Source organism: Python bivittatus, unplaced genomic scaffold, assembly GCF_059951505.1.
Source record: "Python bivittatus isolate LINGU-HERP-01145 unplaced genomic scaffold, Pbiv_v1 ctg000570_np1212, whole genome shotgun sequence".
NCBI classification, from domain to species: domain Eukaryota; kingdom Metazoa; phylum Chordata; class Lepidosauria; order Squamata; family Pythonidae; genus Python; species Python bivittatus.
In genome coordinates, this window is record NW_028277097.1 from 9,455,423 (window position 1) to 9,467,976 (window position 12,554).

Genomic DNA, 12,554 nt, shown 5'->3' on the forward strand with positions numbered 1-12,554 from the left:
AGTTCAGAGCATGCACTAGAAATATAGAACGCCCCAACTCCAGCTGCCCGTCCCCCAGATCTGTCAGTGACCGCCTGTCAGAATAAACAATGGTCTCATCCAATATGAGGCAGCTCCGTATCAAAGAAAGTTAGTAACTTGGCTTTCAAACAAATTATACTGAGGCGGCTTAGAAGATACTATAATCATACATTCAAACCCATATTCCAAATACACAAGACCTATCAGCCTTCGGTTCCTGGACAATGGGTGGGATGAATTTGGGTGGCAAATGCCCTGTGCAGCCCATCTAGGACTGATGGAGGACGCCCGGCTAGTCTCTCCTCGACGTAAACTTCCTCCTAGGCTGCTACACGGTTTCTTCCCTCATCCTCCCAGAATGCATTATAACTGCTGTAAAGAAAATCGGAAGTTACTTCTTTGTTTTTTTTCCTGCACTTTTAGCTTTGTCTTCTTCTTTTCTTCTCTTCTCTTCTCTATTCTAAATATTAGTTTCTGTTAGGGTTTATCTTTCTTTTTCAAATTTTAATAGCAGTATAGTTTAAAAATGAAATCATTGCTCAAATGAAACAGTTAAGGGGAAAAAACAGTTCCCACGTGTGGCGACGTCAGTGTGCGGCAGCCAGAAGACAAGCCGCGGCCAAACGGGCAAGCGGCGCCCTCCGGACCCACTGGCACCTCTGCGAGGCCGGCGCGCGCGCCAGGGGGAGGTGCCCAGCCTGGGGGCGGCCCTCCTTTCCCGCCGCTTCCCCGCCCGGCGCCGCTTCCGTGCTGCGTCCGCAATGGCGCTGCAGGGCGTGCGGGTGCTGGAGATGGCCGGCTTGGCGCCGGCGCCTCTCTGCGGCCTGATTCTGGCTGACTTCGGGGCGCAGGTGGTGCGGGTGGACCGCCCGTCCGGCTTGTCGCTGAGCCCGGACGTGCAAGGCCGCGGGAAGCGCTCGCTCGCGCTGGATCTGAAGCAGCCCCGGGGCGCCGCGGCGCTGCGCAGGCTGTGCCGGCGAGCAGACGTGCTGGTGGACCCCTTCCGACCAGGTGCCCCTTCGCCAGGCGGGGAGCCGGGCGCGCGGGGCAAGCCGGGGGGGGGGGGCTGGAGGGGGCGGCTTGCGGCGGGGCGGGCGGGGAGCAGCGCTGGTGGGACATGGATTGCAGGAGCAGGACCCGCCTCTCTTCAGCATGATCTGTGCAGGCGATCCCCGGGATCTGTGCAAGTGCGTAGATCGTACCTGCGCTCTGCACCTCCAGGGTCCATTCTCCCTTGGGAGCAAGATAAGAAGCCCCAGTGATAAGCACGGGAATACTGAGGGCTGGGTTCTTGCTGCTCTGGGGACTTGGTTATTTTCTTGCAGACTTTTCAGTCTGGGAAGATTGATGTCAGGCCTAGCCCAAGGAACTCCAAGAGACAATGCCAATTCAGTCCAGCTATGTTTATTAGCTACAACCTCTTGCAAGAATCTTCCCAGACTGAAGCCCCAGCTCCCAAGTCAGCCAGCCACAACAGTGTGAATTCCTCAGGGAGGTGCCAGTCTCATCCTCTTGTTGCTCCCACGCTCCTCCGGTGAGCTAAGAAAATGTTTATCTCTCTGAGCCTGGCCTTCATAATTCCATTCCATCCCAGTAGGAGATACAAAGGGCTGCGAAGCCCACTCTCCCTCGCACTGATGACATTACCCAGCCAGGTAATGAGACATCAGCAGGAAAACAGCCATGCTCAGAGGACACCAAGACACCAGTCCTTTGACCCTGAGCTACAGATACTCTCTTCCACTAATTACTATGCTTTCTTCAAGGGTGTTTTTTTTTTTTTAAACTTCCCAGGGTAGCTAATATTTGTGGCATTTCCTGGTGGTCAACCAGAGATTAGCCAAGGTCATCTAACCCACAGGACTGGACCTGCAAATAGAACTGACATCGCTCTGGTTGGGTTCACACATTGTGATAAGCATAAATTCTGTCTGGGTTCATCATATAAGCTAAGCTGAAGTCAGACAAATTTATTTATTTATTTACTTAGGTAACATATTTATATAGCCGTCCGTCTCACACAAGGTGACTCTGGGTGGCGTACAACAATTAAAAAGAATAAATACATAAACACAATTACAAATAAAAAAACCGTTTAGCTTAGTGTGCAAACCTGCCATTGAATTTGACCACTCTATATTTGACCAGTCTTGCTAATATCTGCCGTGCAATTTGGAATGCTGAATGTGGCTCCCCAATAGAAAAGTGTGGCAATTTCTCCCATTGGCCCACCTGTGCTCATAGTGCCCGCCTGTGGCACTCGCCCACCCACCTGCAGCTCTTGCCCGCCAGCCTGCTTGGCTAGGACTCTGGTCAAGTGAGGTCTTCTCTTACAGACCGTGGTTTCTGAGTTACGACAGCAACTGTTGGATTGCTGTTGCTCAGCGATGCACTCACATGGATCACGCTTTGCGACCACATTGCTTAGCGATGGAAATTGCCATCATGATCTGAGGATTACCTCAGTGTCTAAATGGCGATTCTGCCTTCATTTTTAGCAACATTCCATGTGTGTAACATGCGTACAACATATCTCTCAATCTAATTTTTAGTTTTTACATAGGTTGGATATTTCATTTCCCTGTTCAGGTGCCATGGAAAAACTTGGTCTTGGTCCAGATATCCTCCTTCAGGATAATCCCAGACTCATCTATGCCAGGTTGACAGGATTTGGTCAATCAGGAAAATACGCCAGTTTGGCAGGTCATGATATCAACTATTTGGCAATATCAGGTATGTGATTGTATAATTTGACTTTATAGTTACCAAAAACAGGTATTTTTTTCATAAGATCATTATGATCTTCATAAGATCATTATGCTGGCTTGGGAATTCTGGGAGTTGAAGTCCACTCATCTTCAAGTTGCCAAGTTTGAAAAACACTGATTTAGCCAATGGGAAAAATTAAGCCAATTCTAGAGATTTTGATGTCAGCCTGGAATAGTAGTTAAGGGGTTGGACTAGACCGGGGGTCAAGACCACCTTCAGTCTTGGAAAATCTCTAGGGGACTTTGGGGCAGTTATTCTTACTCTCTCTCAGCCCAGCCTAATTCATGGGGTGATCTTGTAGGGATGTATTGGAGATTCCCATGAACTCCTGAAGGAAAGATGGGATATACTTTTAATGAATAAATAAATTGCTTTAATTTTGCTGTGTAGAACTGAGTTACGGACTTTGCTCCAAAGTACAGTGTTTTGCAAGAGCAAATGAAATGTTGGTTAATCTTCCTAAATATAGTTTAGACTTTGTTCCTAGTGATGCTTTCTGAGACAAACACCCATTGATCACAGTGGGACTTACTTCCAAGTCAACATTCATGGAATTGCAATGGTGATAATGTTAACTTGAAAAGAATATTCTTTAAATGAAAAAAAGATACTTAGATTCAGATAATTAGAAAATAATTCTGCTTATCAGGCAAGTGATTCTTTTGGCAGAAGTCAGTGGAAAGAGCCTGGCTATAATTTTGATCTCTTTCCTGCAAGACCTCAACTCAATTATTTGCCAAAGATCTAAAGAGATCTGGCCTGCATTCTCTTGGAGCTTCCTTTTCATGGACAATTGAATGTGAATGAATGAAAAGAAAGTATTAAAACTTAGATGTGAAGGCAGTCTGGCTGCAGCACCAGTCATCCCATTGATTGCCAAGATTGATATGACTGGTTCTTTGTAAAGGAATTTAGAGCAGATCTTCAGGGTGGAAGGAATGAACTATCTGGGGGGACTTGGGGAAGAGATTACATCAGTGTTTTCCAAACTTGGCATCCTTAAGATGAATGGACCTCAACTCCCAGAATTCCCCAACCAACATGCCATCCAGAGATTGAAGGAAGCATGAAAAGGAAATTCAAAATAACTCTGCCTTGATTTTGTTCAGTATAAGGTAGGACACAGAGGAAATTGGGCAGGCTTTCGAGATTCTGTCATTACACCCTACAACAACAAAGTAGCATTCTTGGAATCCTGTCAGTGTACTGTTCTTTGTGAACATATATCTAAATTATCTAAATTTATATGACAGTAGGTTGGATTAGAATGGCTTTCATAATTGGAAGTTCCATTTGCATTTCAAAAGGACAGACAAAAAGATACTATACTGCCCGGGCATTTTTTAAAAAATGAATATTTGTTGTATATAGGTGTCTTGTCTAAACTTGGCAGAAAAAATGAAAACCCTTATGCTCCTGCCAATATTCTGGCTGATTTTGCTGGCGGAGGAGTCTTATGTGCAATGGGTATCATCGTGGCCTTGTACGAACGTACAAAATCTGGTAAAGGACAGATCATTGATGCAAGCATGGTAAGTTTTTTGTTATTTATTTACAGAAAAAGAACAAAGGAAACTGTCTTAGGAATCTGACCTCCTCAATCGTAAACACTTTTCCTGGTCCAAGTTCCATCTGAACTTTATTTTGTGTGATGCTGTAGTTCTCTCCTGAATTCCTGATGAACCACTACAAGCTATAGTTAGTGAAAATGGAAGCATTGCTTCCCATTGCAAAGGGTGAAGTTGTCCCTAGGTTTCTGCTGTGATACTGAAGGAAAGTTTAGCACCGAGCCTGTAGCATCAAGGAAAAGGGCAAAGAAAAAGTGGAAACTCCCTATATTCTCAGGCATCTGCACTTTTTAATCTAATGTGAAGGCAGTACTTCTGCATCCAGTAACTTGAGAATAAAGAACATTGAATTCTTTGAGTCTTAATTCCAAGTAGGCAGATGTAAGATTGTGCCAAATGCAGTAATTTCTTTTAGGTACCCAATCTAGCTAGGTATCTTGTTTTTATCTTGTCTGCTGCCAAAAAGAAATGTTACGATTTCACTTAATATTGCTTGTTTTAGCTTTACCCTGAGTTTTGTTTCTATTCATTCATTCAGTTTATATGGCTGTCCGCCTTAAATAATGAAGTTGTTTGCAAGAGCTAAGTGCACAGGCAGAGAGTTCTTCCAGCTGACGATACCTGTAGACAGCAAGAATAGAATAAACTTTAGGGCTGTGCAGTGCTTCAGATGCTAAGGTAAAATGTACTTTATGGTAAAAGATAACCTTTCTGCATCTTTTAAACCAAACATGTATTTTTCTGGGATTGTGTGACAGTAGCTGTGTGATCCTGGAAAAAGGTACGGCTGTTTTAGCCATTTTCAGGCAAGTGCTACATTCATGCCCCATGCACTCCAAATACATTGTTGCCCAGGATCAGCTGGTAGCTGTGGTAGGGAGTTGCACAACCTTGGAAAAAGATGCAGCCACTTTAAGAAGTTGTAGAGAGGTACTAGAAAGCACATTTTTGTCTTGGAATCTGAACTACTGTGTTGCCCTAATAAACATTCCACATATTCCAAGTTTTAATCCACATTACTGGGAATCTCTAAAAGCCTGTAGAGGAGTATGGAGACAACCTTGAAGAAGGAATTCGACAGCAGTTTAGCACTGAAAGGTAGGAGTGAATGAGAAAGAAGCTCAGAATTGCCCCGCCTTGATTCGCTTTGGTGTAAGAGTGGGGAAAGAGAATCTCTGTCAGGCTTTCAAGATTCTATTATCATACCCTTTAACAATAGAGGGTCAGTAGTTCTTGTAATAGTCTGTTTCCTGACCTGGCCTGCCTTATAGAGCTAACAAAGCCTGAGAATAATAGCTGGAGTTAAACTTGATAAGAGGTACAGAGGTAAAGTGCCCTTAAACCTTCTCTGAATTGGGTGATGGATAAAAATTTCTCCAAGCTGAGCTCGGTCACATCCATGTATTTTATGCATCCGTTCAAGGCATTGGCAATGAAATGAGAGACATTACATCAACTTTTCTTCACTAGTTGCTAAACTGTATTAACTTTTGTTAGAATAGGTACAATATGCGTACTGAGAATCTACAGTACAGTTACAGAGTTTTATAACTGTTGTAGGGTTGTTTTAATGAGACTTAATAGTGTTACTTCAGCAACAGTGTCTGTATACAGTTTGTCCTCGGCTTTTGCTGATCCACACGGAATTACTTTCAGAATACAGGGAGTGAAGAGAGTATCTCACGTGCAGGATATTGGCCACAGAAGGAGACAAAGAGCTAAAGAATAGAAAAGCAGTAACTGGAAAAACCCCCCCCTGAGATAAATATGAAAAAACAAAACAAAACCATCATATGCCAGAGTTACAAACTTTGCTGTTAGGATTTCAGGAAGACGCTGGGGAAGCAGGATGCCTAGGGTCAAAAAAGTCAAGATGGCAGCCATGCAGCCATGGCCATCATCTTGGCTTTTTTGACCTCTCATGCTGAGGAAAGAAGAGGAAAGATGAGGGCATTTGCTTCACCCACAAGAAAGAATATCTAATTGAGCCGTGCTATTTTCCTATTGGCAGTGTCTCTGCATATGATTTGTGTTGTCTCTTGAAGGTAGAAGGTGTCGCGTACTTAAGTTCTTTTCTGTGGAAATCTCAAAACTTGAGCTTCTGGAGCAGAGCACGCGGGGAGAACCTGTTGGACAGCGGGGCCCCATTTTATGAAACATACGAGACCTCTGATGGGAAATTCATGGCGGTCGGCGCACTGGAACCCCATTTTTATGAAAAGTTCATCAGAGGTGAGTTAATCTGTACCAGGAATCTGTTTAAGAACCACAAAAGACTGTGGATGGATGCCATATGTTTCCAAAATACATTAATCATTTTTGTAGAATTATAAGCAGCTCTTTGCACAGTGGAGCGTGCAGCAAATATCCTGTTTTTACCAATGGAGAAACTTAGAACTGGGATTCAGTGAGCTTACAGCTGGTATATTGTTGCTTCTTGTGTGAGTTTTAGAAGTTGTTTTATCTGCTGAACCACTCTGGCTGAGTCAGGTTTTCCCAATAACTTGGCTATTTTTTCTGGGTAATCTACCTCTTTTCAATGAACAAACTTTATACATTTCCAGTTGCATTGTTAAAAAAAAGTCTGTGGCGCTTTTGGCTATGAAGAAAATCTAGAAAACAGGATCACAGATAAACAGAGGATACTTTTATTAGAAGCAGTGCAACATGAAACACTGGAGAAAATTATTACTGGCTTATAAATGAAAATTATTTTGGAAAAGTACAGACTTGCTAAATGTGCTCAGAAGCTTATTACTTGCACTTGGGTTTTTTTTTGTGGTATGGTAACTTTTAGGTTAAATGTTTATTCTGTATCTGTATGGGAAGTAACCTGCTTTTAAGTGCATTATCCCCTTTAGAGATTGCCTTGCTAAAGTATAAAGCAATTTGCAAATGAATGGGTGTGTATATGCATTTATTTATTGTGCTTTACGCAGCTAGGCTTCAGAGCAACTGGTGATACAGCTGACGTTTTTGTTTTTCCTGCAAATCTTAACATGCTGAGTCCTTTTTTGGTTTCTTTCTTCAAAGTAAAGACTTCAGTGAATTAGTTTTAAAGAACAAAGCTACATGGTGCATATTAATTGTTTTGGAGGGGGGAGTGGTAGAAGAGATTAGATTGAAGCTACAAAGAGATATGTAACGACAAAATATCCAGGTTCCAGAGGGCAGATTACAGGTAGTCCTTGACTTACTACCACAGTAGGGACAGGAAAATTCATCATTAAGTGATGTGGTCATTAAGCAAGGCATCACATGACTGCATCCAATTTTACAACACTTTTGTGGTGGTCATTAAGTGAATCACTGTGATCGTTAAGTGAATCGCATGTTTCCCCATTGATTTTGCTTGTTGGAAGGTGGCTGGGAAGGTTGCAAATAGCGATCACGTGACCCTGGGACATTGCAACCGTTGTAAATACATGCTGGTTGCCAAGCGCCCGAATTTTGATCATGTGACCATGGGGACACTGTGACGGTCATAAGTGCGAGGACTGGTCGTAAGTCACTTTTTTCAGCAGCATTGTAACTTCAAACAGTGACTAAACAAATGGTAATAAGTCGAGGACTACCTGTAATGTTAGAGCATTGTGTCTCCTCTTTCATTTCTACAGTCTGGGGGTGCCTGTTTTTCAGGGGAACTCAAGAGATTCCACTCTGGGATCTTTTAGCTTCTGTGAAAGCATTTAAAAAAGGAAGGTCTTTGAGTCAAGTTTGACTCCTGGTGACTTCCTGGTCATCTTAATGCAGTTTTCTTGGCATGGTAGGGAAGTGGTTTTCTCAACTTCAGCCTACAGCTTTGGTGGTCTCCCATCCAACTTCTAACCAGTCCAAAGCTACTTAGCTTCCAAGCGAAGGGCAGCCTAGTTGTTGCCACTTGCTGAGATTGAAGCATTTTAGGGCAGAAGAATTGGCTCTCGTGCAGATACAGTGGTATCTATTTGACAAGAAGCTCTTGGGGCCTGTGGGCTACTCTGGGTCCAGCTAGCAGTGGGAAAGGACTTTTATTGTATTGTTTTTCCTGCTTTGAATAAGAAAAAAAGCTTTAGGCTGCAATTATATGGTTCCAGAAAGGGCCTGCCCAGGCCCATTGGATTGTTGAAATCTCTTCCTCGGGGAATGGAAAAGAAATTCCCATATTGGAGAGGTAGTTCTGGCTTTATATGATCTTTCCCAGCTGGCATGCAGCACTTTTCAGCTTTTACTCATCCAAGATCTGCAGGCAGAACAGAAATACTGGTTCCTAATAAGCAAACATGTAAAGGAGAACTGTCATTAGCAGCCAGCTATGAAAACTGATCAAGTCTAACAGAATATGAGGAACTTTCTTTATAAATGGGTTCAGGTTCTTCTACCAAGTTTCCTGCTTTTTCCTCTAGCCAATCCAAACCTAGTTTTATGCCCCCCGCAAAAAAACCTCTGCATTTTCCCCAGAGAAATAAAGTGTTGTGATCTGAGAAACCTTCTCCTTTACTAATGCCTGACAGTAACATTAGGGTGACATGCCAGAGTCCCCTTTGCCTGCTGTGTTACCTTAAATCTAACAGAATTTAACTTTAGCCTCTGAGCTGAATTACATTTATGAATACTTAAAATGCCAAGAGACTTTCATGATTTTTACTATAGTAGATCCTTTCCTAAAACAGTACAGTTGATCTTTTTAATAGGTATGTCCACATTTTTCTGGAGAAACACGGCAATTTGTGTTTGAGCAAGTTAATTAGTTAATATGTATGATTGAAATAACCTGGGATTTTTTTGTTAAGCCAAGACTCTTGTGTCAGATTAATAACATCTGCATCATGGCCATGTAGGCAGATTTTGTGTTAGCAGGCATCAATGTTTATGGGAAAACATGCATTTTGTAACCTTTTTTTTCATATTCCTACTCTACCTTTTTTATTTGCTGCCCTTTTATTCCTGGTTGCCCCCAATAAATACTATTTGGTAAATACAGCTTGCTGGCAAAAAATCGTTTCATTAAATTGGACTATATATTTATTTCTGAAATCTCTAGGTTTGGGACTGGATCTTCATAAACTTCCCAGTCAGATGAGTTTCTCTCACTGGCCTGAAATGAAGAAGATGTTTGCAGAAGTATTCAGGAAGAAATCCCAAGCGGAATGGTGTGAGGTCTTTGATGATACTGATGCCTGTGTGACCCCAGTGGTGGCTTTTGATGAAGCTGCCTTACATCCACATAACAAACAGCGTGGTTCTTTTATTAAAAATGATCAGGGAGAAATAAGTCCCAGACCATCTCCCCTTTTGTCCAGAACTCCAGCTACACCTTCGCTCAAGAGGGATCCTGTGGTAGGAGAACACACTGAAGAGGTTCTCCTGGAGAATGGTTTTTCCAGGGAAGAGATTTCACAGCTCCGTTCACTCCAAGTAATTGAATTAAATCGTCCTAAAGCGAACTTGTAATGTGAAACTCAGCGGATCAAGAGTCTTTCTTGGGCAAATCATATGCTTTAATCTAGCAGGATATGTCCAATTTCATCTAAACCTTCTGAAGTTGCATTCATAATTTGTTATGCACTCTAAACAACCCTTTTAAAATGAATTCCTACAAATACTCAGGGTTTGTAATTTTGTACTGTAATTACTGAAAGATAGTGTTAATAAAATGTCTATTGTGGTGGCAAAAACTCACCATAAGAAATAAGTCGTAGTGACTGCAGAGGTCCAAACTGGCCAGCAGGGATCAGTGGACTTCTAGCCCAAGAGCTAAGAGTGCTGAAAGTTATTGGAACAGATCTTAGGTAGGGTTCCTGGAGAAGGGGCACAAAAAGTGATCTTGTCATGGGAATAGTTTACAACTGGTGAGAAATACAGAGGGGGCCACTTAGCTTCACAATAACCAGGAGAGGGTGCTAATTGGCATTTGTTGTTGTTTTAACCCTTTGGCCTCATCCCACCTTGGATGGGGAAGCTGTAAAGTCATTTCTGATCGGTATCCTTGAGGAGACGGCCCTTGTAAAGACAGGAAGCTTGTAAATCAAAGCCAGTCACAACTCAAGGAGTTGGTTTGAAACAGAGAGATTTGCATGCAGTTTAACTTAAATCTTCATAAGGGTTAAACAAGAATAGACTTGGCATATCTGCAGAACAAACAGGTTTAATATAACTGTCCTATTATGGCTGACCTTATATCAAACAGAGACAGGAGATAAACCATTCAGGATCTCAATTTATACAGGGGACTGAACTAATAAAATAAATGCATAAAATTACAACAATTATGTGGATTAATTGTAATGTCACAAAAGGATCAACTTTGCCTCTACGATCCCCCAGTTCTTAATTTGTCCAAAGAGACATGCGAGGTATGCTGAGAGATGGTATTGCAATAGTATGATGACCATTTGCCTGCCTGGGCCAGCTGTGGCAGACAGATGTTAGCATTACAGCAGGGAGCGCCATGCTTGAGACAGACATAGCAGCAGCGCTTTCTTGGCCCAGCTGTCAATATCCAGTGTTTGAGCCTGAGAGATCGTAGGCATAAGGGCGGCATTTTAACAGAAGATGTCAATGTTGGTTTCAATCTTGTTGCGTTCGTTTATCCACATCCAGCAGGAGGAGTTCACTGGTTCACAGACACCTCATTATGAGGCCAGCAAATAGTCCAAGGTGAACCTCTTGTCCATCCCTGTGTGCCCAGGCCTTTTCTGCTGCCTCCTGCATGACACATCAGTAGCACAGAACAACTTTCCTAGTTCTGCTGAGACATTTATCATGGCCTGCTCAAGTTTGGCTTTCCCCAGCCAGACAAAGGGATCCCCCGCTCCTGAAGACAGAGGCCTCCCCAAGATCTAGTGGGTTCTTAGGTATGCTGTCTGCACTCTGGGGAATCAGATGATGTTGTTGAGGGCCACTAATGTCACCATGAATGGTGATATCTGGGAGGATGTATCGTAGGGTGCAGTTTCCTAGGAACTCTCCGGAGAGGATTTTAAAGGCTCTACTGCTACACATCCAGTAGTACTCTTCTTTATCTAAAAAGGCATAATATTGGTGGGAATGATCTGGAAGGGTCTGGGAGTGTTCATCTTTGTGGGGCAATTAGCAGGACTCCATTTATTTATATTTGTGATGGTGCTAATGGTGTTTTTGCATGCCCCAGTCTTCCAACAGTGTATCCATCACTGCAACTGAGCCCATCCCCTTGCCGCTGGTTGTCATTGTCTTTCCCTTCCTTCCACTTTTCCCAGCATTAGAGGCTTTTCCAGAGAGCTGGGTCTTCACATCATGTGCCCGAAATTGGTTTTTGTGCTGTGTTTCCACTCACTCCTTGGCTGAGTCACTTTTTCTTATCTTCTTCGAAGGCCATCACTCTGCTCCAGTTATGTGCTAGATGTTGTGTAGTGCCTTGAAAGGGAAAAAGTGCTTCAGAACAAGCATAAGTGTTCCCATCAGACTCGGGCAGTCCATAAATGCTGGTAATAAATAAGCTGCATGACCCCAGGAAAAGGTGTATTTAGTTTAAGGAGTTGCCAACAGGTGCTATATGTGTTCCTATGTACCTTTTCTCCTTTGGATGCAAAGCACTGCAATGTTGCACTTTAGAAATCAGCCCCTAAGTGTGTGCGTGATTTTTTAATCAAATTTTATTTGATTAACAATCAGGAAATTACAAAAACACATAATTAAAAAGGAAAAATGAACACTCTTCAACCTTGCATCAGCCACTGCGTTTTCATTGTGGCTGCCACACAGGTGATAATTTCATATTTGAGAAGAAAATTCACATAATTACCAGTTCTTCCTGGGAACTGATGCAGCAGGGGTAAGATTATAACTATCCTGAATATCCTTAGAGAAGATGCAACATAGTTGAACTATTCCTTTCTCCTTGGATCCACTAGAATATCTACACTGTAAAAGTACAGAGGGAAAGATGTTGTGCCTGGCCCAGAAAAATGCTTTTTTCATTCTGGGAAAGAAAAAAGTATTTATATAGTTTTAACGGCTCCCAAATGTCTTTCGTAACAAGTTCTATTGCTCTGTGACAAGCTATTGATTTCAGTTTGATGCTCTCCATTATTTAATCTTTGAGAGAATGTTCATTTGACCTGTTCGCATCCCAGAGATATTAAAAATGCATCTGGCATCTTACATACAAGTTTTTCTTCTGCTGCAGCTTTCCAGTTTGAAGAATAATTGTCTACAAAAACTAAAGGCAATAAACCT

At 42.5% G+C, this 12,554-nt stretch overlaps 1 protein-coding gene across 1 annotated transcript; it reads left to right on the forward strand.

Annotated features, from left to right (window-relative positions):
- Positions 1 to 634: 634 nt before the first annotated feature.
- Positions 635 to 10,206, forward strand: AMACR (alpha-methylacyl-CoA racemase). The gene is made up of 5 exons (XM_088152717.1): positions 635 to 1,032; positions 2,611 to 2,754; positions 4,162 to 4,322; positions 6,404 to 6,590; positions 9,379 to 10,206. Exons 1-5 carry the CDS (start codon positions 783 to 785, stop codon positions 9,786 to 9,788), a joined length of 1,152 nt encoding a protein of 383 aa, XP_088008843.1. The 5' UTR covers positions 635 to 782; the 3' UTR covers positions 9,789 to 10,206.
- The last annotated feature ends 2,348 nt before the right edge of the window (positions 10,207 to 12,554 follow it).